This window comes from Panthera leo, chromosome A1 (genome assembly GCF_018350215.1).
Source record: "Panthera leo isolate Ple1 chromosome A1, P.leo_Ple1_pat1.1, whole genome shotgun sequence".
Lineage (NCBI taxonomy): Eukaryota > Metazoa > Chordata > Mammalia > Carnivora > Felidae > Panthera > Panthera leo.
In genome coordinates this window covers 205637990-205659280 of record NC_056679.1, presented here as the reverse complement: position 1 = coordinate 205659280, position 21291 = coordinate 205637990, and the positions used below count along the sequence as shown (strand labels likewise).

At 38.5% G+C, this 21291-nt stretch overlaps 1 protein-coding gene across 21 annotated transcripts in view; it reads right to left on the bottom strand.

The window, feature by feature from the left end:
- Positions 1–207: 207 nt before the first annotated feature.
- The window catches only part of PLCXD3 (phosphatidylinositol specific phospholipase C X domain containing 3), a 221699-nt gene continuing 200615 nt past the window's right edge, over positions 208–21291 (bottom strand). For 19 of the 21 annotated variants that reach the window (XM_042951076.1, XM_042951084.1, XM_042951093.1 and 16 more), the window contains one exon: positions 208–862. In XM_042951076.1, coding sequence (XP_042807010.1) covers positions 709–862 — 154 coding nt within the window. In that variant the 3' untranslated portion in view covers positions 208–708. The remainder of the gene's footprint in view (positions 863–21291) is intronic. The other 2 variants (XR_006205842.1, XR_006205847.1) reach the window with 1 other exon arrangement.

Sequence of the window (21291 nt, the reverse complement as noted above, 5' to 3'; positions counted from 1 at the left end):
TTTCACTATAGGGTTGGCACTAATCATTCTTTCAAAAAAGTTTTTACTCTATATTTATAGCTGCCTTAAATAGAAACACTGTGAAACACTGTTATATTCATATAACACAAAAATTACTGATTATGGCCTCCAATATTACTGATGCAGGGAAACTGATTTGATGCATATTTTCTATGACCAAAAGTTAGCAATGATCGACCAATTGCAGACGACTATAGAATATTATATTATACCAAGTCTTCACAAAAACAAATTTCAGTACAACGATGTAATACACATTACGTTGGGCATTCAATTGTTTTGAGTCCCATATGGCAGCTGATTAAAAAGAGCGAGCGAAAGAGGGAGCGGAAAGGTTCAGTTAGTGGAAACAGTGTAGGAGCCCTAGGCTGAAATCGGAAACGCAATCAAGTAAACACTCATGAGTTATACGTTACAAAGACTAATTCTGAAAAACAAAATTCACTGGTCTTTTTTTATCCCTAACACTAGTAGCAGATTTTGCTCATCAAATGGGAAATGAAGTATTTATAGTAATGCAGAGTATGATAATCATCACTGAAGAAATGGATTCCCCCTTTTCCCACCCACTACCAGCCTAATCCCCTCAGAGACTCAGTGGAATAGGAAGATCAGAGTGTTTATAGATAATATGCCTAGTACAATGAGTCTTCTCTATCTTACTCGTGGATGCTCCAAATGGTACTATCAAGTGTTGGCTTCTCCCTCATCAAAGACATAGTTGAGCTTTATGACAGTGCTGATGAAATCCCCAAGTTCTACAAAATCAGCAGTGACAATATTGATGCCACTCTCTCCTGGCTTCTGTGTGCGGACCCACTGCATCATGGCAGGAAGAGCTCTGAGAAAGGAAAGAAAAAGAGAAGTCACAGGAGGCAAGATACTATTTTTCAAGCTTACAACACCCAGGCTTAACTTTAGTTTTCTAACTTATTAAAATAAATGCCCAATTATAGACACAGAATAGAGAAAAAAAAAAAAAAGCCAAATGGACAATGGTAGATTTTTAACCTCTGAAGGGACTCTGCAGGAGAAACATTCACTAGAGCGGTCCATATTAGACTCTTTCTCTTTGGAGATCTCAGTTGCTGTGAGAGTTTATAGGGCAGTTTTCCCACTGAGAATACAACATTTTTGCACGCGTATTCTAGTTTGGCATGGTGTGATTTCAAACCCTGCAAAGGTATGCGTGGTGAGGTCAGAGATGACTACGTACACCTAACAAACATTTATGATGAGCTTGTTATTTTCGGAAAATGTGCTAGACACTGTAAATAGATACAACAGAAAAAACCTCTGCATCCAAAGAATGCATGATTTGCTGGTGGGAAGGTAGATACGGAAAAACATTTTAACGTAATACAATCAGGGCTCGTCCTTTAAGCAGTTAATGATCACCTATTATATTCCAGATACCATTGGAGGCCCTTGAAAAACTTGAATGAACCAAGAAGATAAAAATATTCACCTGTGAGGAGCTTACATTCTAATAAAGAGGGACAAACAATAAATAACAATCCTAAATAAGTTATGTCATTTGATAGGAGGGAATAAGAGCTATAAAAATGGAGACAAAAAAGGATTAGGAATGTGCAGGTAGAGAGGGGTGGTATAGATTACAACTTAAAATAGGGTGGGTTATAGGCCTCATGGATAAGGGGATGTTTGTGCAAAGTTAAAGGAGACAAGGGAGTTAGTCATGTGAATATCTAGGGAAAGCATTTCAGTTACCACCATGGCCCTAAAGGGGTAGCGTGTCTACTTGGAAAAAGATCTGATATTCAGGACACAAAGTGCTGTTAAGAGCCATCATAGAAGAGTTAGAGCTACAAGAGTGGATAAGATTACCTGATTTTGCAGAAGGAGAAGAGAAGAGAGAATCTGAAGATCATGTGAGGGTTGAGCAGAAAACTTGATTCAAGAAAAGCAAAAGAGAAGTAGGTATAGAGGTAGAAGGAAAATCAGGAGCATGTAATTATGAAAATCAGGGCAGAAAGGAAGCCACGCCCCTTTCGGTTTGTGAAGCAGAAGTATGGAATGGAATAGACACCCCTTTCTCCAGATCTCAGAAAGCATATCTGGTCTAAGCAAACTCCACTATCCCAGGCAACACTGGGTCGACTGCCTTGGACTACCTTAATCTGGTGGATAAGACCTTAAAAATTCTGATCCATGTTTTTCAGCATATACATTTTCCCATTGGACACAGATAGGGGAGGATCCAATTGCTTCTCAACGAGCATGACATGGATCTAAATGCCTTCATAGAATAGACTGGCAGGTGGAGAAATTTGGTCTTCACAGCAACAGTTTCAGAAGATAATTGTACCTTACAATGAAAAATCTGGATCCCTAAGTACAGACACAAGTGTGTTCAAGTTGATTAGAAAGGCAGATGCCTTTGCTATGTGTGTGCAGCCACTCGGGTTTGAATTCCATTACTTTTTCTTCTGGACTTGCCAGAGCAGAAGATATCTCTCTGTTGTGAATGCAGAATCATCTTGGCATTTTAGAAAAGGTGGACACTGTGGAAAAAGCTATCAAAACTGGGGCATTTCCTGGGACAAATTGGGAGGTGGGAGGTGGCATGAATAGGATGACCCTGAGGCCAGTGCTCATTATGTATTGACCTTAACTGTGTGCTGGTTCACTAGATTCCTTGAAGTTCAAGGTCACAGCAACTAATTCCCATCTTAGAACCATGGCCACCACAGAAACAGCTCTTCAGATGCCTTCTACCACTCAAAGATTAAAATTCCTGGGCCTGAATTTAGCAACTCATTATCATCCCCATAGGGAGATGTTAGGAGAATGTAAGAGTGCTCTGCTCTGTTTCCTATAAAATAGATTGCTCTGAGGATCGATGAAACATCCTTTTGGAATAGCGTGTAGGCCTCAGGTGAAAAAAAAAAAGAGTTTTACATTTAAAATGCCATTTCTCTGAGTTGTGGGAATACTTCTATTTTTCTGTTCAGATACACTTTCCTAAAGACAATATGATACCAAAGACAAAACAAGTAATAATGCCAGGTTGGATCTCAAGTACTCAGACAGTTTTAAGTAGAATTATATTAAGCAAAAAGACTCAATATACTGTATTAAAACCAGCTAAAGCTACTGAAGTTATAATTATTTAGAATGGCATTTCTTAACCCATTTTCATTATGGCCGCCCTATGGAGCCTTTACAAATAGTTTTTCCTACTCACTCTCCTGCTCCATGATAGACTGTGTTGATATACTGATTATATATCTGTGTTTTATACACAAAAAGAGTTGATTTTGCTTTTGCCCTCCCGAGAACCAAGGTTTGCCCCTTTGGGCGCAATATTGATATTGACAATGCAAGATGTACAGCTAATTACCAAGTTTTGATTATATTTAGTGTTGGATAGAGTGACCTACTCTGGTGCTAATAAAATATTGTCCCAGTGTAACAATTTTCATGGTATAAGCTGGTTAAACTGTAGTTTTTTAAATCATTCATTCATTCAACAAAGATGTACTGCACACCTCTGGAGAAGAGGGTTCTAACTACAGCTCCCTAGAAGCACCCTGAAGTTCAAAACTTCATCTCTCTCAGAGAAATGTTGCCATAGACTTGTCCCCACAGTCCTTTCTGTGCTTTTTCTACGCTACAACCGGGACAATCTCTTTTCATTATTTCTCTACAAAAACAACCACAAACTCTTCTCTCACCTAAAAGATACACCCAGCTCTTCAGCAGTGTAGATGAATTTGTCTACACTTCTCTCACACCATCCACCACACACACCCCTCTTTGGCCTCGTCTGTTGTTACTTCCTACGTGCTAATTTGTTCTCCAGCAATACTGAGAGGCTTGTATCTTTCCCTAACCACACCCTGTGGTTTCATCATGCCCTCAGTATTTTTTCAGGCCTTACCTTTCTATGAAATACCATTCCTTCTTCAGTACCTCTTCTTGGTTTAACTAATTTCTATTTGCCCTTTACGATTTGGCTCAGCCATTATCTTGATCCCTCCCACTTAAGTCTGGGTGAAGAACCCTTTCCTTTATGCTTTATATCCTTTAAACATAGTTCTGTGACTATGCATTGCACACAGCATTGAGATAATTCATTTCCATGCCTCTTTCTTTCAGTGCCTGCACACTTTTCAAAAAACAAAAATCATATCATAGTCACCAGTATACTGCCTGTACCTACCACAATACCTGAAACCTGAAAGGAAAAAAAAAAACCACACTTGTGGAACTTAAATGTTGAACTAGAAATCTTGGTCTCAGATGTCACAAAGTCTAACAAGCAAAATGGATGCGAACTAACTGTAACAATATAATATGGTACAATGATCAGGGGCATAGGATTCCATGGGAGCATATTAGATGAAATAATTTATGTCACTTAGGAGAAATTAAAGAAGAATTTAAGGAATAGATCACAAAACAGGTGACATCTGAACTTGGTCATGACTCATTAGATAAAGAAGGAAGGCATTTCAAGAGAAGGGAAAGTACATGCATAAGCCTAGGGTCTGTCCAGAGATGGGCAAGGATTAGAGTCGTGCATATAAAGTGCTAAGATGAGTGTCTAGCTCTTTGTCAGTGGTACTGTCTCGAATATCCACTGAGGGACGGCCTGTGCAATGCCCTGCTCCAGTCTCCAGAATCTCCAGGAAGGAAGGCAGCAGGAAATTCTGACAGCCACCTAGCCATAATACAGTCGTAATGGAAAAATGAGCCCGTGGGATTTGTTTCCAACGTCCACAAACCCAATCAAAGACAGAAAGGAGGAGAGAGGTCCTGGTGCTATAAGGGCAAGACTGGTGATGAGGGTTTTAGGGAAATGTCTTGGGAAGGGCTTTGTTTCTAGGCACACATGGTTGTGGCAAACATCTGAGTATGCTTGTCCCGCTACAGATGCTAATTAAGTTGGCAAAAGAGCAAGCAGTTTCAGAACCAAAGGAAGCCTCAAAGCCCTTCTCTGGACTGTGGAGCTCTCCCGAGGAAAGGCATCTTCAAACAGATTGCAGGCTTCTTAGGGCAGAAACAGGCACATCTGCAGGAGTCCGGATAACCTCCCTCCAAGGAACAACAAGAGGGGAGAGAAATGGCGGCCAGAGGTCTTCTGAAGCGTCAGCTTTGAGAATCGGTTCTGAACAGATTTAAAGGAAAAGACAGGAGTTGAAAGTACTGAGTTCAGCAACCCTCAGTGTGCTGACCTTGACTTATTAATTCATGTCAATCTCCTACTTAGGATGCTTCAATCACTTCTTTGTGCTCTGAGCACAAAGGTAAAAATCCTTAACTGGCCTATGAAACAGCTACCACTAGCAGCTTCTCCACTTGCGTCTCCGGTCACTCTTCCCCTGGTTGGATTCTAGCCACGTCCTCAGTCTTGCTTCTGGACCAGCCTGAGTTTGCTCAGGGAACTTTGTAGACGCTGTTTTGTTGTTCGCCTGTTTTTTATTAGAATGTCTTCTCTTTTATGCCCCTTTACTTGGCCACCTCACTCGTCTTTCAGGTGATAGTTTAAATGTCACGGCTTCAAAATGCTAGTCCGAATTGTAATTATATTTATGTATTTGATCAATATCTGTCTCCCCGACTAGACTGCAATCGCTTTGAGGAGGAGGACTGTTTGTTTTCCCACTGATGTATCCCCAATGCTTATGGTAGTGCCTGGCATAGACTAAGTGCTCAATAAACATTTACTGAGTAAATGAACAGGTTTTATGTTTTTAAATTACTTTGGGAATAGAGATGTATGCAGTAACATAATTCGTGAAAAGTCTGCTCGGTTTTCCTCACTGTGGCTACTGCCACAGATTTGAGTTTGTGAATTCACGTTATTTTGTTGATGAAAGTGTGTGTGTGTTTTTTAAATTAACTTGACCAATTTGTACAATGATTTTCCCTGCCTTACACATACAGTGTTGGGAGAGTCTGTGTAATAATAATGATAGTAGTGACCATTATCTTTATAAGAATAAAGTATATCAGAATTAAACTTAATCAGCTTCATTTACTATCAATTTCATATTAGTGTTCATGATTAATTCTAATTGCTTATCATTTAATTAGATTTAAATATACTAGGAATCCATGTCAAATTTATATTCAAGTGTGTGCGTATACACATAATACTTTTACCACAAATGCATTTTATATATGTTACTTCTCTAACTTCTCGAAACTGGGGGTTTTTTGCAGTTATGAATGAATGATCGTAGATAATAAAATACTTGCATCTTTCAGTGAATTTTATTTGAATGTATTTAATTAAACAATGACATGTTTCTTTTATTGAATTAAATAGGATCTCCGAATTCATTTCATTAATTTTTACAGAACTCTCTGATGGCCTTGGGGATAAAGATTACAAATGAAAATGTCAGAGCCTCATTACTGCCTGTCCCAGACCCAGCCTCTCCTGAGATATGGATTTTTGTTGATCAGCAAAGTTTAAAATTACGATCACAGGTCTTTCTTTCCATGAGCAACTGAGTCACCCAGGACCAACTAATTAAAATCAAGTCCGACATATTTTAAAATGTGATTTCCTATCAGTCTGGCTGTTTCTGAAAGCTTAGAAATTTCACTTGAAAAGGTAAAGAAAAGAAAGACAAAATAAAGAGAAGCCCTTGCGTAAAAGGTTGGTGTTTTATTCACCAAAGGATACAGTGATAAAAGGCAGGGCTTTTGCATCTGTAGGTTTAAACCCTGAAAGAAGCTTAAAAATAACCTCAGGTAGACAGATGGGTTATCTCATAAATCATAACTTCCTAAAATACAAGGCTTATCATTCCTTGCTAAACCTGTTTCTGTTCAGGAAGCTGCATATCTGATTTATGCCTGATGAAAATAGCTCATTTTTGAAAAAATCCTTTTCCCCTAGAATTGCACACAGAGGAAGAAAGAAGTCGTGAATTATCTATAAGACAAATGCCCTCACAAACAACTCTAGAGATTTTAGAGGACTTGAGCTTTCCTAAGTAGGAGACTAACGCCTTCCCGTGCCTTCCTATGACCTACACTACATACTTGCAGAACTAAATTACTGCAGCCATTAGGTGTAAAACAGAAAATAATTAAAGGCATGACTACACACATAGCGGGTCTGAATTTTCCCCTCTCTGGCAGTGAAAGGACGAAAGCCCTCTCTCCTTGACTTTTCTAGATTCTCTGCTTAAAACTCCATTTGTAGCTTCATAAAGACATCTGTTCAACAAATATTTATGAAGCACCTCTTACGGTGTGCTGAGAACGCAGTGGGGGTCAGAAACAGACACAGTCCTTGCTCTCCCGGCACATACAGTCTAGTAGGGGAAAGAGATTTGTTACAAAGAAAAAAACAAAACAATAACAAATAACAGGAAAGCAAAACCTGGGTTGGTATTAAGAGAGAAACTTCAGTTCTGGTCCTGACTATAGTAATGTGTTTTATTTATAATCTTGCATAAATTTTGCAAACCCTCTGTATCCCAAATTTCCCTAATTGTAAAATTAGAAATAATAGCACTCGGAGGTAGACACACCCACACACAAAGTGATGATATCTATGAGGGTACGATTCAAGTGTAAGGTCTGGGGTTGCTCAATTTTTTTTTAATATTTATTTTTGAGAAAGATACAGAGTGCGAGCAGGGAAGGAACAGAGAGAGAGGGAGATACAGAATCCGAAGCAGACTCTGGGCTCTGGGCTGACAGCACAGAACCTGACGTGGGGCTAGAACTCATGAACCATGAGATCATGACCTGAACTGAAGTCAGATGCCTAATCAACTGAACCACCCGGGTGTCACTCGGGACAGGGTGGTTTAAACGTGACTCAGCACAACCGTGAAAGCAGACATGTTTTGGGGGCCATGGGATAAGGACATAAGAGCTGCTGTCATACCAGGAATATCAGGCAGGGGACAGACCTGCCTTCATCATCACCCTTACTAATGGCTTTAAGTTTTCAAAGGGATACATTCCAAGTCCTCACGAGTACATGAAAGCTATCTCACCTCCTTCCCATGCCGGACAGGTTGTTTAGTTTATTTTTGCATTTGTTTAGCAAAAAGCAATGCAGTCAAATCAAAGCAAAGGACGCCACTCCTTTCCTTTGATGCTGGCAACAGGAGCTTCTTATTGTGGCGTGGAACAAAACCGTTAAAAATTCATTTTCAATTAAAACAAGATCATAGAAACTACAAGAAGAATGGTGTTTAGAGCTCATAAAATGTCCTGTGTCTGCAGGCTCATCATTTGCTCCCAGCCAATGTTGCAGCATAAGCCGTAACCCTGCTCGGAGAACAGAGGGTGAGGGGTCAGCTTCCCAGTGAGCAGGGACTCTCTTGTCTGCTAATTTTTTAAGGGAGCAAGCGAGCAATAAAGCATTGCAAATTCTAAACACAGAGACCCTTCCGGATGTTGAGATTTAGATTGCCAGGAGGCACACAACGGGTTTTCATTCAAGGGTAGCAGCTCACCATTATGAACACCTCTGTGCGGGGTCAGGGGTTTTCACCTCAGTTTGTTCCTCCACACCAGATAGCCCCTCACTCGGGGCAATGTTCAGGTACTCAAAGTTCAGAAGCAATTGACTTCATTCAGTACAGTTTCTATCTGTGGGCATCTGTCCTGCCTTTCTGCTCTTCGGAAAGATTTCCATTGGCTACAAAAGAGCCACAGTTGAACGGACCCTGAAAGCAAATTTGACATTTCTGATTTCGCTGGGAACAAACATCTCAAGGACTCTCCAGGTTGATCCCTTGGCTCTCAATGATTCCCTGCTTGGGGGGATAATCAGAGGTTGCAATGTAAGCCACCACAGAAATCAGTCACCCATGAGCTGTCGTCGCACACGTCAACTGAAATGCCACTTTTCTTTACTGCTGGCAGGATCATGGTATTAATTCAGTTTTAGTGTTGAGTATCTATTGTTTATTGGCAGTTCTAGTGGAATTCTGTATGCATTTAATTTTAACAATGGGGAGATAAGTTATTAGTTATCAAATAAACATTTATTAAGAGAAGACAGGCTCTCTGAGGGGAAAATGTGGTAAAAGGTCCTTGAAGGTGAAATCCTGGTAACCACTGGTCTCCATCACATTCATGTATTCCCTTGTACTGTCAACAAATGTTTACAGAGTACTTACCATGTGGCAGTTGTTGGGACAGATACAGATATGGATCAGACATGGTCTTTGCCTTAATTATGGAACTAATTCTGGAATTGCCTGTACTGCCGCAAATAAGACATTGCTTAATTGCTCTAATAGCCTTGCATGGAAGCAAATGGAGATGTCCCCAAAGCTTCCTCTGGCCTCATGAACTAGCTGCTGGCCTCTTTCTTGACACACGCTTTAATTCAAATGGAAACATTCCATGGACTCTTATAAATTCGTGAGGCTAAATAAAAACTACTCTCTAAGGACTCATAAGTTAAGTGAGTATTTATCGAGTTTTAATGGACTGCCAACAATCGATATAGGGGCAGTGGAAAAAGCAAAATCTTTAGAATCAGACAGAGCCTTATTTGAGTTACTAATGAAATGTGACCTCAAGGAAGGTTATGGAACCTCCCCAACGTGAAGTGTCTCCATTGTAAGTTGGGCATATAATGGTGCATGCCTCATAGTGTTTTTGCAAGAATAAACTAAAACAATATAATATAGATAGGTGGTACAGCATAGAGGTGAAGAGTGAAGACTTTGGAGCAGACTCTGAATTCACACCCTGCACTCTCATCTATACTTGTGTTACTTGAGGCAAGTCACTTCAACTCTTCTAGCTTTATCTTCCTCACTCTTGAAACAGAATAAAAAGAGAGAAGGAACGTGAAGATTCAATGGAATGACATGTATATAAAATTTAGCATAATGCCTGAAAGATCAGAACTCCATAAATATTAGCTCCTCTTCCGTTTTTACCGTTCGCTAAGGCTTAAAGTGCCCAGGACACATTAGACAACGAATAAACGTTAGCTACCTTGAATTTTTCATTTTTCCTCGTTTTAGGTTACCTTAAGGCAAGTGATGGAAAAAGTTACTCTACGTATAAAATGCATAGTGACTGCCATGAAGAGCGCCCACATCCATCCTTCCAGACTGGGGTGGCTCATTCTCCCAGCGGCTGAGTGTTGTTGGCGGCCACCTCTGAGCTGAGTTTCTGTCCAAGAACTGCCCTCAGGCAAAGAAAGCCACCTCACTCAAGGTGACATACCCTCTCTGAGGACAGCCTGAGTCTAATGACTGACATTGGGGAGGAGTATATAGAGGCACCTGCCTCAAAGTGGGACAATTTTGAAGATTCATCCCAGTCCAGAGCTTCTGTGGGCTTGGCTGAGGCCTTTGTTGAGACTGCAGCCCAGCCCAGCTCCTCTCTCCGCCTAATCCTGTCTCCTCTACTCTGCCATAGGCATGGATCCCAAGGGAGTTCCAGAACAAAACTTCTGCATACAGATCTCAGCACCTCAGAGTGCGTTTCTTGGGAAACCCAACCTACAAGTCTCCAATTTAGATGGCCAGGAATTCTGTGATCAGTAGATTTTCTCTTTCAACCAAAGTAGGAATCAAGAGTGGCCTTTGGCAAACTCAGTGAGATGGAGAAATTGAAACCACATTTCCATTTCCAAAATGCAAACAGCGTCGGTCTTAGGCTAGTTTGAGGGTTGTTTGTTTGCTTGTTTGTTTTTGGAGGGCAGGTGGGAGGAGATTGCCAGAGGAAAACTGCATTTATGTTTAGTGCCATGCACGGTGCAGACTCACATGGGTACCTCTACTTCCTCTGGCAAAGCAGAAAGGCAACCAAAATTAGACTACTTAGAAACTCTCACCACATAATCTTCCTTTAATCATCTGTTAGAATTTTCCTCTATGCCATTATGCCATGAATAATATATCAGGCTCAGAAAATCCAAACCTACTTCTAAAGAAAATGTTTCTCATGGTCACTCTAATGGAAGACTTTTTCGATCCAAATTGCTCAGCAGAAGCTGGGGAGGGGGGGGAGGCATTTATTACATCAGCACAGACTTTTGTGTAAAGTACGCTGTGTAACTCCATGTCCCTGACACATTCTTTCAAAGATGAATGTGCTTTAGCATCCAAATCAGATGTTCAATTTTTTAAAAAGCCAAATTCAGAAATTTCACCTTCCTTAGAGAAAATGCTAACAGGTAGAACAAACGCACACAGAATGTAATTTGATCATAATATCCCAACTGCTAATGTGTTCATGTGTCTGTGGGCCCATGTAATCATGCATAATTATCAGGGGTGATTTCTTTGGCCTTTGCTCCTTAATCAGTGACAACTACAGGTGCAAGGAGGAGAGGAATGATTTGTCATCCGTTCTGCAAGAGAATAATATCCATTACGCTATTAATTCTATAACTTCCTCCTGACAGTGACCTTACAAAGTCAGAGTCTTTTCATAGTACCAAAAGAATGCAAAAGTTTAGGTCAATTAGTATGAGAACAGTGTTTTCCATTGTGTTATCTGCTTGTTGTATCTTTGGGATATCATGTTATCTGACACTTTTTAAATTATCCACTTCAGCATTCTTTGACAACATGGAAAATTCCTAGAAACTTAATAATATAAAGCAAATATTGCTGAACCATGGAGGTGCCATATATGTATATAATTTGTTAATACATTCTCCTTCTTTCTTATAGATTTTCTCCTTGCCCTATTTAGAAAACTGACAGGGGTATTAAGTCCTTAAGACATAAACAGTGACCACATTCTCTATTTAAATGTTTTTTAAACTGAGTTCCACGGAACAATGTTTCATGAGATATGGAAAGATATTCCTAAGACAAATAAATATTTCTTTGGTCAAAAACGTATAGCTAATGTTGAAGCCTCTTTGATGTACACAATACACATAATAGCATATTAAGCATATTATCATTTTAAAACCATTGAAATGTTATTTAAATAAGTTAAAATTTATTTTCCTGTTTTCAAACTTATTTGACCCAAAGACAGTCCCACAACTACCAACATGCATATATACACCCTTTTTATTTCTTCCTATAAATCACCAATGGACATGAGGTGGATCAAATGTTCTAAGGTGACACTGTTCTGGAATTATTGCAATACAGCCTCATTTTCAAGGGCTCAACTCTGCCCTATGTTTTGGGGACTTGAAATTCTCATAGCCTCCTGAGTCAGACATCTTTGGACTACTCCCACTATTAGAAGGTTCTTTCTGACTACCCACTAGTCTTTCTTAGGTTAATCCAGAACAAATCTCTTCCTCTTCCACATGATATTCATTTAAATATTTGAAAATAACTGGGACTCTCTTACCCCACCATCTGTATCCCCCCTTCTCCATCTTAGACGTTCTATTTCTTTCCCTTATATAATTTAGTTTAGAACATTCTTTTTTTTTTAAGTTTATTTATTTATTTTGAGAGAGGGAGAGAGAAAGCATAAGCAAAGGAGGGTCAGAGAGAGAAGGAAAGAGAGAGTACAAAGCAGGCTCCACACTGTCAGTGCAGGGCCCAACGCCTGGCTTGATCCCATGAGATCATGACCTGACCTGAAATCAAGAGTTGAGTGCTTAACCAACTGAGCTTCCCAGGCACCCCCAGTTTGGAACATTCTTATTGTATTTGTCAATCTCTTCTGGACACTCCACTTTGTTGATACTTCCTCCAAAAGAGGTACCTGGAAAATAATGCAATTTTCTAACCTGGGTGTAGAGTATAACAGAGTATTTCTACCCTCATTCTGGGTACTATTGTTCTCTTAGTATGGTCAAAGATTATTTTGACTGTTTCTCTAGTAATGCTTCCGAGATGTTTGCATCATCACCTTTTCTCTGGAATTAACAGCTTCTGAAGGAAGCGGGAAGGTATTATTCGGCAATGCTCGTGCAGGGGCAGGAGCTCTGCTTATAGAAAAGTCAACACAAGCTTGCTACCTTACACATTCTTCTCCCTCTTTAGCTCAGGCAATCTCCTTTCTGCTGCCACCAAGGAAGATATACAGCATGTAGGAGCTGAGATCCCCCCAGAACTGTAGAAAAGCCCTCAAGAATGGTGTGAGGCTGGATAGCTGCTGGAGACTAAGGAGTAGGAGCAGAGGAGAAATGGAAGTTTTGGGCTTCTCAGAGGTAGCTCCAGCTGGCAGTAGCAATGACCTTGTCAGGGGATGTTAGACATCCAGGTAAGTCTCCTCTGGGTTGTTTTAGAGTTAAGATATCAACATCAGAAAAACTTGTACATATACAGAGAAATTTGAAATGATATAATTTTTCAAAATTTGGAATCACATAGGCATGCAAATATTTGGCCATGTGAACTATCTGCCTGCCTAATTGAGTCTTCACTTAGCAAATTGAGAAGCAGGGCATGGCAAGATGACACAGTGACGATGCTGCCCTTCCTTAGGGCTGGTGCTCACTCTAGCTTTAATTAAGTCATTAATTAACTAGCTATTGATTCTAAGAGTCAATGAACATAGAATGTGCTGTATGAAAGATGAGCATTATTACCAACAGTGTCTGGTTAAATTTTAGGGGAGGGTTTGAAATGTGGTCCTAAAAGAATAATTGCTACACTTTTTCCTTCACTAAAATCCTCCTTTACGTTAATTTATAATGCTATAAAAATGTCAGCCCCCCCCCCCCCAAAAAAAAGGTGAAATAAAATGCTTCCTCGTGACAGAACAGTCCTGGGTTATCTGAGGGGAGTCTGCAGGGGTAAGACTTTAAACGTTATTATAGAACTGATTCAAGCTGGAATAGAAGGAAAGACACTGGCATAGAGAGGTGACAGGAGCCTGATGCTAATGATGTGAAGAGTTGTTGAAAATTCAGAAAAGAGTGTCTGGGTGTGTGTGTGTGTGTGTGTGTGTGTGTGTGTGTGTGTGTTGTGTGCATGTGTATGTGTGTATATTTTCTGGAATCTCAATTAACTTCCAAAATTCTATTGAGTCACCCCTACAACTGCATGTTTTTATACAGATGCTGTTCTCCTGGGTCCTTCCATCAGCAGCACTTGTGTGGAATAATGAAGAAACAGTTTCTTTTAGGGAATGAAGTGACCAGCGTGCACCACAATCTGCCTTATATCAGAGTATTTGCTTACAACTGAATTTTGAACTTGACCACACACAGTGTCCTTGAAAACACATGATACTATGAAATTAAATAACTAACATATTAAAATATCAAAACCTCCCTAGAGACAACAAAATGTATTTTATATATCACTGACATATCAATTAATTGATCTATCAATTAACCAAAAGTTGAATGCTAGGTGTCCTTAGTTTCTCTGTTCTAGACAAGAAGTACAATTATAAAAATCCCGTATATCCCTTCACCACTACAGATTGAAAACTTTTCTTTCAAACAATCCAAGTTCAAATTTGAAAAGGAACTCACAAGGAGAAGTTGGTGGCGAATCAGACAGCAGCACTAATGATGGGCATTGTCTTTGATGACTTGTGGGCCAGCTGTTCATCAGTTTTACCAGCCCTGCTCCTAGGAGACACACGGTCAGGGAAGAACTTTCTTTAAGGTGGAATCGTCTGAGAGGGAACTGTTGCACAGGGACAGTGCTATTTTCAAGTGAAAGAATTAATGAATACTTTTCAACTAAAAGATCAAATCAGCAGGAAAGAACCCAAAGAATAATTTTATTAGGAACTTCCGTCCCACTGGAAGTCATTAAGTAGAAATCATTTGAAAATATCTTCAGATGTGTGGCTTTCTTAGCTACAAATAACAGAAAATGTATTTTATAACACGTCTTATTCCTGGTATTCCATTCCATTTTAGGAGATAAAAAAGGGATTGGCACTTAAAAAACAAACAGAAACCTTTCTTAATATCCTACTGAAGTACAGTATTTACAATAAATATAAAAAACATTGCTGATAAAATACTTGCCATTTTTAAACACTCTTTGCTACTATTTCTGATGACAAATAAAGAAGGTCCATAATGCTGATTTACTTTTCTTAGTAAAGTTTAGTAAACTTTCTTATTTACTTCACACTATCATATCTAGTGGAATTGAGTAGAAAACAAAATCAGTAAAAATGACTTGAGAATTATGAGTCTTTGATTCTGAACCTGGCTCTACCACTAACAGACAACCTGAGGAAGGCCATGCCATCACTATCACATTTCTCCACTGCTATGTTAATGTCCAGAATGGCCAGCTTCCTTTCCATGAAAAAGTATTTCTCGAAACAAAGACTGACTACTTGAGCCATGTCTGCAAATGATTGACTCTGTGCAGTGTGCAGGGTGAAAATATATCACTCTATCTCAGAGTTATGGGGAAGGCTCAGATACAATCATGACTGTAAATACCCTTGAAAATTGCCAAGAGCCCTACAAATTTAAGTTTTTCCACTTAAGTGAATTACTTAGAATTATGTAAACTGAAAACCCTCCTTGCCCTCAGCCGAAGTTTTCACTTATAAATGGGTTGGCTTGCTGTTGGGTTTTCAATCTTTGTTCACCCAACCTGCTTTGACTAGGAATCATTCTTCTTACCTTATTGGAGGCTTTAAAGGAGGCAGGGAAATAGTCAAGGTCATGGTAGAGAAGAAAGTTTCTATCACTCTTTTTGGATTTCTTAGACCCTCCTCCATGTTTCTAATCTCAAATAACTTGAATCTAAAATGAAGAGGGAGTCTTCTAGTTACTATGTACCTATATAGGTACCTAGTGGTGATAAATTGAGATTCTAGCTTACTGTTTTACAACCAAACAACTCAACTGGGTTGCAAAGGTACCCATTTTTAGCCATGCTTTCTTACTTAAATACAAGTCCACACCCCTCTCTCAGTTGGGCTTTCCACCATCCACAAGAAAGCTTTGCTCTAATCATTATAATAAATGAGACTTCATTATAGGGGTTGAAGTCTGATGAATCCATGTCTTATCTATCTATTCAAAAATAAATCTTGGTAGCCAGTATCTTTCCCTTTTGGAAATGAGCACAGTGGCAGGCAGATGTGATTTTGAGTGCACTGTGCCCCACAGGGTAATCAACATATCTTCTAATTGATCAAGCCATGGAAACATAAACTCAGAGTATTGCACTCTTGGATTCTTCTGGCTAGTGATGCCATAGTTTTCATTCAATCCTTTTAGACCAAATGCTACTGCATCAGGCACTGTGCTAGGTAATGGAGGCATCATTCTAGGTGTTGAAGAGTGAACTCTAGAGTATATAAAGATGAGACCTTCAAGTTTCTAGTTTAAACCAGAAAACCTGAACATATACTCAGGAAATGGCCTTAATTTCAACATTCACGCAGTAGTTAGATGTTATTGATTTTGTCCACCAATCTCCTTAACAATGGTACAGAAAGGCTGAGCCCAAAGAGCTGGAGTCACAATGCAGTTTGATGATTAACACGAAGGCTCACAAAATATGTCTTACTGAACCTAAAAATAAGATGCCTAGAATGCTTTGTAAATTTTATGTCGATATTCAATTATCAGCTTCAACAGCTCATTCTCTATTTCTGTTTAATATATCAAGTCAACAGCAACGGTTGTAGAAAACTTTCAAAACAGAAGCAAAACTCACAAGGGCAGCATAAAAGTAAACACAAACTAATAGGAAAGGAGCTGATTCATTACCAAACTGAAATATGTAAGATTTGGTAATGTACTTAATTATTTCAATAAGTCGAAATTGTTGCTTCACATATAGAGAAACATAAACAGTGGTGCTTCTTTTGTTTTTTTGTTTTTTTGTTTTTTTTGCATTTACCTGAAGACAGTATCTGGATAAAAGTAAAAATAATGATGGATATCTGGATGGGTCCTAGAACTCTTCATGTTCTCAAAAGTGGAGAATTGGCAGCTTCAAAGATCTGTACTTACCTGAATGTGAGTAGTGTGAGTATAGATTTTTTTTTCATCAGAAGGATGTAAAAGCTTAATGATAATTAACTCATCAAAGTCAACACACCTGTGCTGTCAAAGCTGCTCCAACATCGAAGTAGCTGTAGGATCCAGAGTTAAACCCATGTAGCTCTGCCTTTCCTGCCCTGAATCCTCACTCATTGATCTGGCTTTCAGGTACATGGAGACCACTTAATACACCACAATGATGAGGGAAATTGGACTACAGATATTAAAAGCACATTTTTTCCTTCAAATGGAGTGACTATCTTTTATTACTTAATCCGCAGATTTTATGTTTACTTGAAATATACTTTGTTTTGCTTCAAAAATGTTTTCTATAAACAGAAAAACAATCCAAACTCAAAATAAAATATCTGTAAATATCCAATGAATATTTTGAAAGTGAATTACAGTAAGGCAAAAGGAAGATTAACTTTGTTTATATGCAAAGTAAGTACCTTTATTTTGGCGAAAATAAATGGTCAATTTAGTTCTGAAGTTAAAATGTCTAACTCCGGTAGGTGGTTCCATGTTGGACTGCCACAAAAATCACTAAACTCAGTGTGTATCTCCATCCTGAACACTGGATTGAAATAATTTAAAACCGTAACACATGTCTAGGCTGAGAATATTAAAATAAAAATCCAAAATAATTGAACGTGAGAAAATAAAGAATGGCATCAACTAATAGTGGATTCTGACATGTTTCTGATCTTAATGAAAATGTTTTTCAGTGTTAAGTCATATTAAAACATTTTCCCCTAAAGCCTCAGCATATATTTGCTACACACAGGGCAAATATTTCCATGAATTATGTTATTTACTTGATTAAACTGAATTGGATGATTCATTTGTTTGAAAAGAAAAAATCTTCCTTACACCTCAGGCATCTATGTCAATTTCAGATAAGTAACAACAAACTATATTGCATTTTCACCATCTTATATTAGCTCTTAAGTTTTAAATGGCATGTATGATTCTCCATTCACCAAAAAAACCATTATCTTGGACTGAAGAAATAATCTTTCTAAGTTGATGTTCTAAATTAATGGGCATGTTTAAAAGGAATGTTTTCAGACGGGCTTCTAAAACATGAATAATGAATTGGACATAAAGGAAAGCATTAAGCTGGCATTTAAAGTCATCTCCATGAATATAGGATAGAAGAAGGCAAAAGGTAGTCCATCCAATGTTTTATTGACGTATTTGACCAAAAGACTAAGCACTAAGTCAAACATCTAGAAATGCAACTTATTTTTAGAAGGAGTAGACTCAATAATTAAAGTTTCAGGTTTCTTCAGCTCTTATTCAAATAAAAGGTAGGACTTTTTACATTTCCAAATAATCAAATCATCAAGCAAAGAAATATTTGCATCTAAAGGAAAGATCTATTTCCATTATGTCACATAAAGAAATAGTTATTTTTGTTATAAGTTTTATGTTCAGCATAGTTCCGATTAATTTGCTCTCATAACTTTATTTTAATTCATTAATTTGCCTAGAAATTATTTTAGATAAGAAGTCCATAAATGCAGCTAATGCCTGTGGCTCATATTAATTAACAGAAGATCATTTATGTAAAAGAAATTACCACTGATTACTAAAAATTAAAATTCCTAAGTTTCTGTTGAAAAACTTTCAGCTCAACTCTGCAACCTATGTTTGGTATCATTTAGGAAAAGCTTCCTAATTTGTGCAGACTAAATCATGTTTTAAATATCGTAATTCTTTTACTTCATAAAATTAAAGTTATATTGCTGTTGCACTCAACTAATATATTGAATCATTCATTGATTCATTTATTGATTGATTCAGTATATATGCATTTCCCACTTACTCTGGGCTGTAAGCACTGGGAAGTGAATAAAATCAATTCATTCCTTGCTCTCACATAGCTCACAATTCAGTGTTGTGTGTGTGTGTGTGTGTGTGTGTGTGTGTGTGCGCGTGCGCATGCACAGGCATTAACAAGATGATCATACAAATAATACTGTAATTACAAACTGTGGTGAGAGATATGTAAGGAAGTTGAATAGTTCTATAAGAGCATGTAAGAGGGTGACTCTGACTCAGTCAGGGTAATCAGGATAGCAACTTGAATATTTTCTTTTTGAAAGTCCAAATAGTGATTGATGATGTAAGTCAACATTAGATTTGTTTCAAAATGAAATTATCTCTGCAGATTTGGGTTTTCTTTGAGATTCTCCAAATTTGTCTTGGCTATATTTTTTTTTATTTTTTTTTTTAACATTTATTCGTTTTTGAAAGGCAGAGAGAGACAGAGAACGAATGGGGGAGGGGCAGAGAGAGAGGGAGACACAGAGGCAGAAGCAGGCTCCAGGCTCTGAGCTGTCAGCACAGAGCCCGACGCGGGGCTCGAATTCACGGACCATGAGATCATGACCTGAGCTGAAGTCGGCCGCTTAACCGACTGAGCCAGCCAGGCGCCCCTGTCTTGGCTATATTTAACCAGACAAAACAAAAGAACTTGAGAGCAAGAATGGAGTTCAGAGTATGTAGCCCAACCCTCTTACTGGATAGATGTAGAAACTACATGAGGAAGGGTGAATAGCTTGTCCTTGTATTGTCTTCACTCGGTGGCAGAGCTGAAATTGGAATCCCATTATGCTAACATCCTGTCCAGAGTGCCTCCCTCTCATCCATGCCACTCTGGGTGTGGTTTATCTAATGTTATCTACTTTGATGCACTAAGGCAATAACTGAAATAGCAATGTGACAAGAGAGGCTAGAGAATGAGAATATTCATGAAGTAACAATTGTTTTCTGAACACAATCTGTCATTTAGCTCAAGCCACTGGTGAGAGAAAAAATATAGCTAATGCATACAACTAAATATCTTGGTAAGTTTCCAATTACTTATTATGTATCATCTTTTCCCCTAAATTGTGTGCATGAGTGTACATGCATGTATGTGTGTGTGCATATGTATATTTTCAGATTTAATGCCACTAACTTTTAGAGATTTGTATTCTTTTGCTCAAATCAAAACTGACATTAACTCATGGCCAACCATGTTTTGAGTTTTTGCCATGTACTTATTTGGCCTTATCCAAATGGACATTTTTAATAGACTCTATTTTTAAGGGAAGTTTTAAGTTTACAAAAAAATTACACAGAAAGTACAGAGAGCTCCTATATATACACTCTCTCCTACCTCCGTGAATATACAGATTCTTGTATTACTAACATCTTGCCTGAGTGTGGTACATTTGTTCCAACTGATGAGCCAGTATTGACACATGATTAACTAAAGTCCACTGTTTACAACAGGATTCATTCTTTGTGCTGTAGAGTTCGTGGGTCTTGAAGAATGCATAATGTCCCAAATCCACCATTACAGTGCCATAGTTTCACTGCCTTAAAAATGCTGTGCTCCACCTATTCAACCCACCCTCCCTTCCCCTAAACCCTTGGAAACCACTGGTCTTTTACTGTCCCTATAGTGTGTGTGTGTGTGTGTGTGTGTGTGTGTGTGTGTGTGTGTGTGTAAATATGCATACCATAAAATTTACATTTGTAACCATTTTTAAGTGTACAGTTCAGTGGTCATTAAATACATTCATATTGCTGTGCAACCATCACCAGCATCCAACTGTCTCCATAGCTTTTCCTTTACCAGAACGTTTTCAGCTGAGTTTTTTCATCTACCAATATGCATTTAAGTTTCCTCCATGCTTTCTCATTCCCCATTTCTTTATAACACTGAATAATGTTCCCTTGTATGGATGTATCATGGTTTGTTTATCCATACACCTATTGAAGAACATCTTAGTTCCTGCCAAGTTTTGGCAATTATGAATAAAGCTGCTATAAACATCCATGTGCAGGCTTTTGTGTGGACGTAAGATTTCAACTCATTTTAATAAAGACGTAGGAGTGAGGTTGCTGGATCATATGGTAAGACTAGGTTTAGCTTTGTAAGAAATTGCCAAACTGTCTTCCAAAATAGCTGTTTTATTTTGCATTCCCACCCAGAAAGAATGAGAATTCCTGTCACTCCACATTGGGTGGGGCATTTGGTGTTGTCAGTGTTTTGGACTTTAGCCTTTCTAACAGGTGCATAGTGATCTCCTTGTTTAATAAATGGACAGTTTAGGACCTCCAATAGAGACCTTACTACAGTAACAAACAAACAAGTGAACAAAAAACTAACAACAACAAAAAACACATGAAAAACCCCTCTTTACTTATTTAAATGATCTCTGGTCCATTATTGGCAAAACTCACTATCCAGTAGAACTGGTCTATTCTGGTACTTACTAGATCAGTTTCATAGGTCTTTAGCAACCTTTCACTCAAAGACAAAATGCCAGATTTCTTCTCCGAACTCTTACATCATGTTGTTCCTACTTATATTAGTGGTGTATCATACTACACTATGA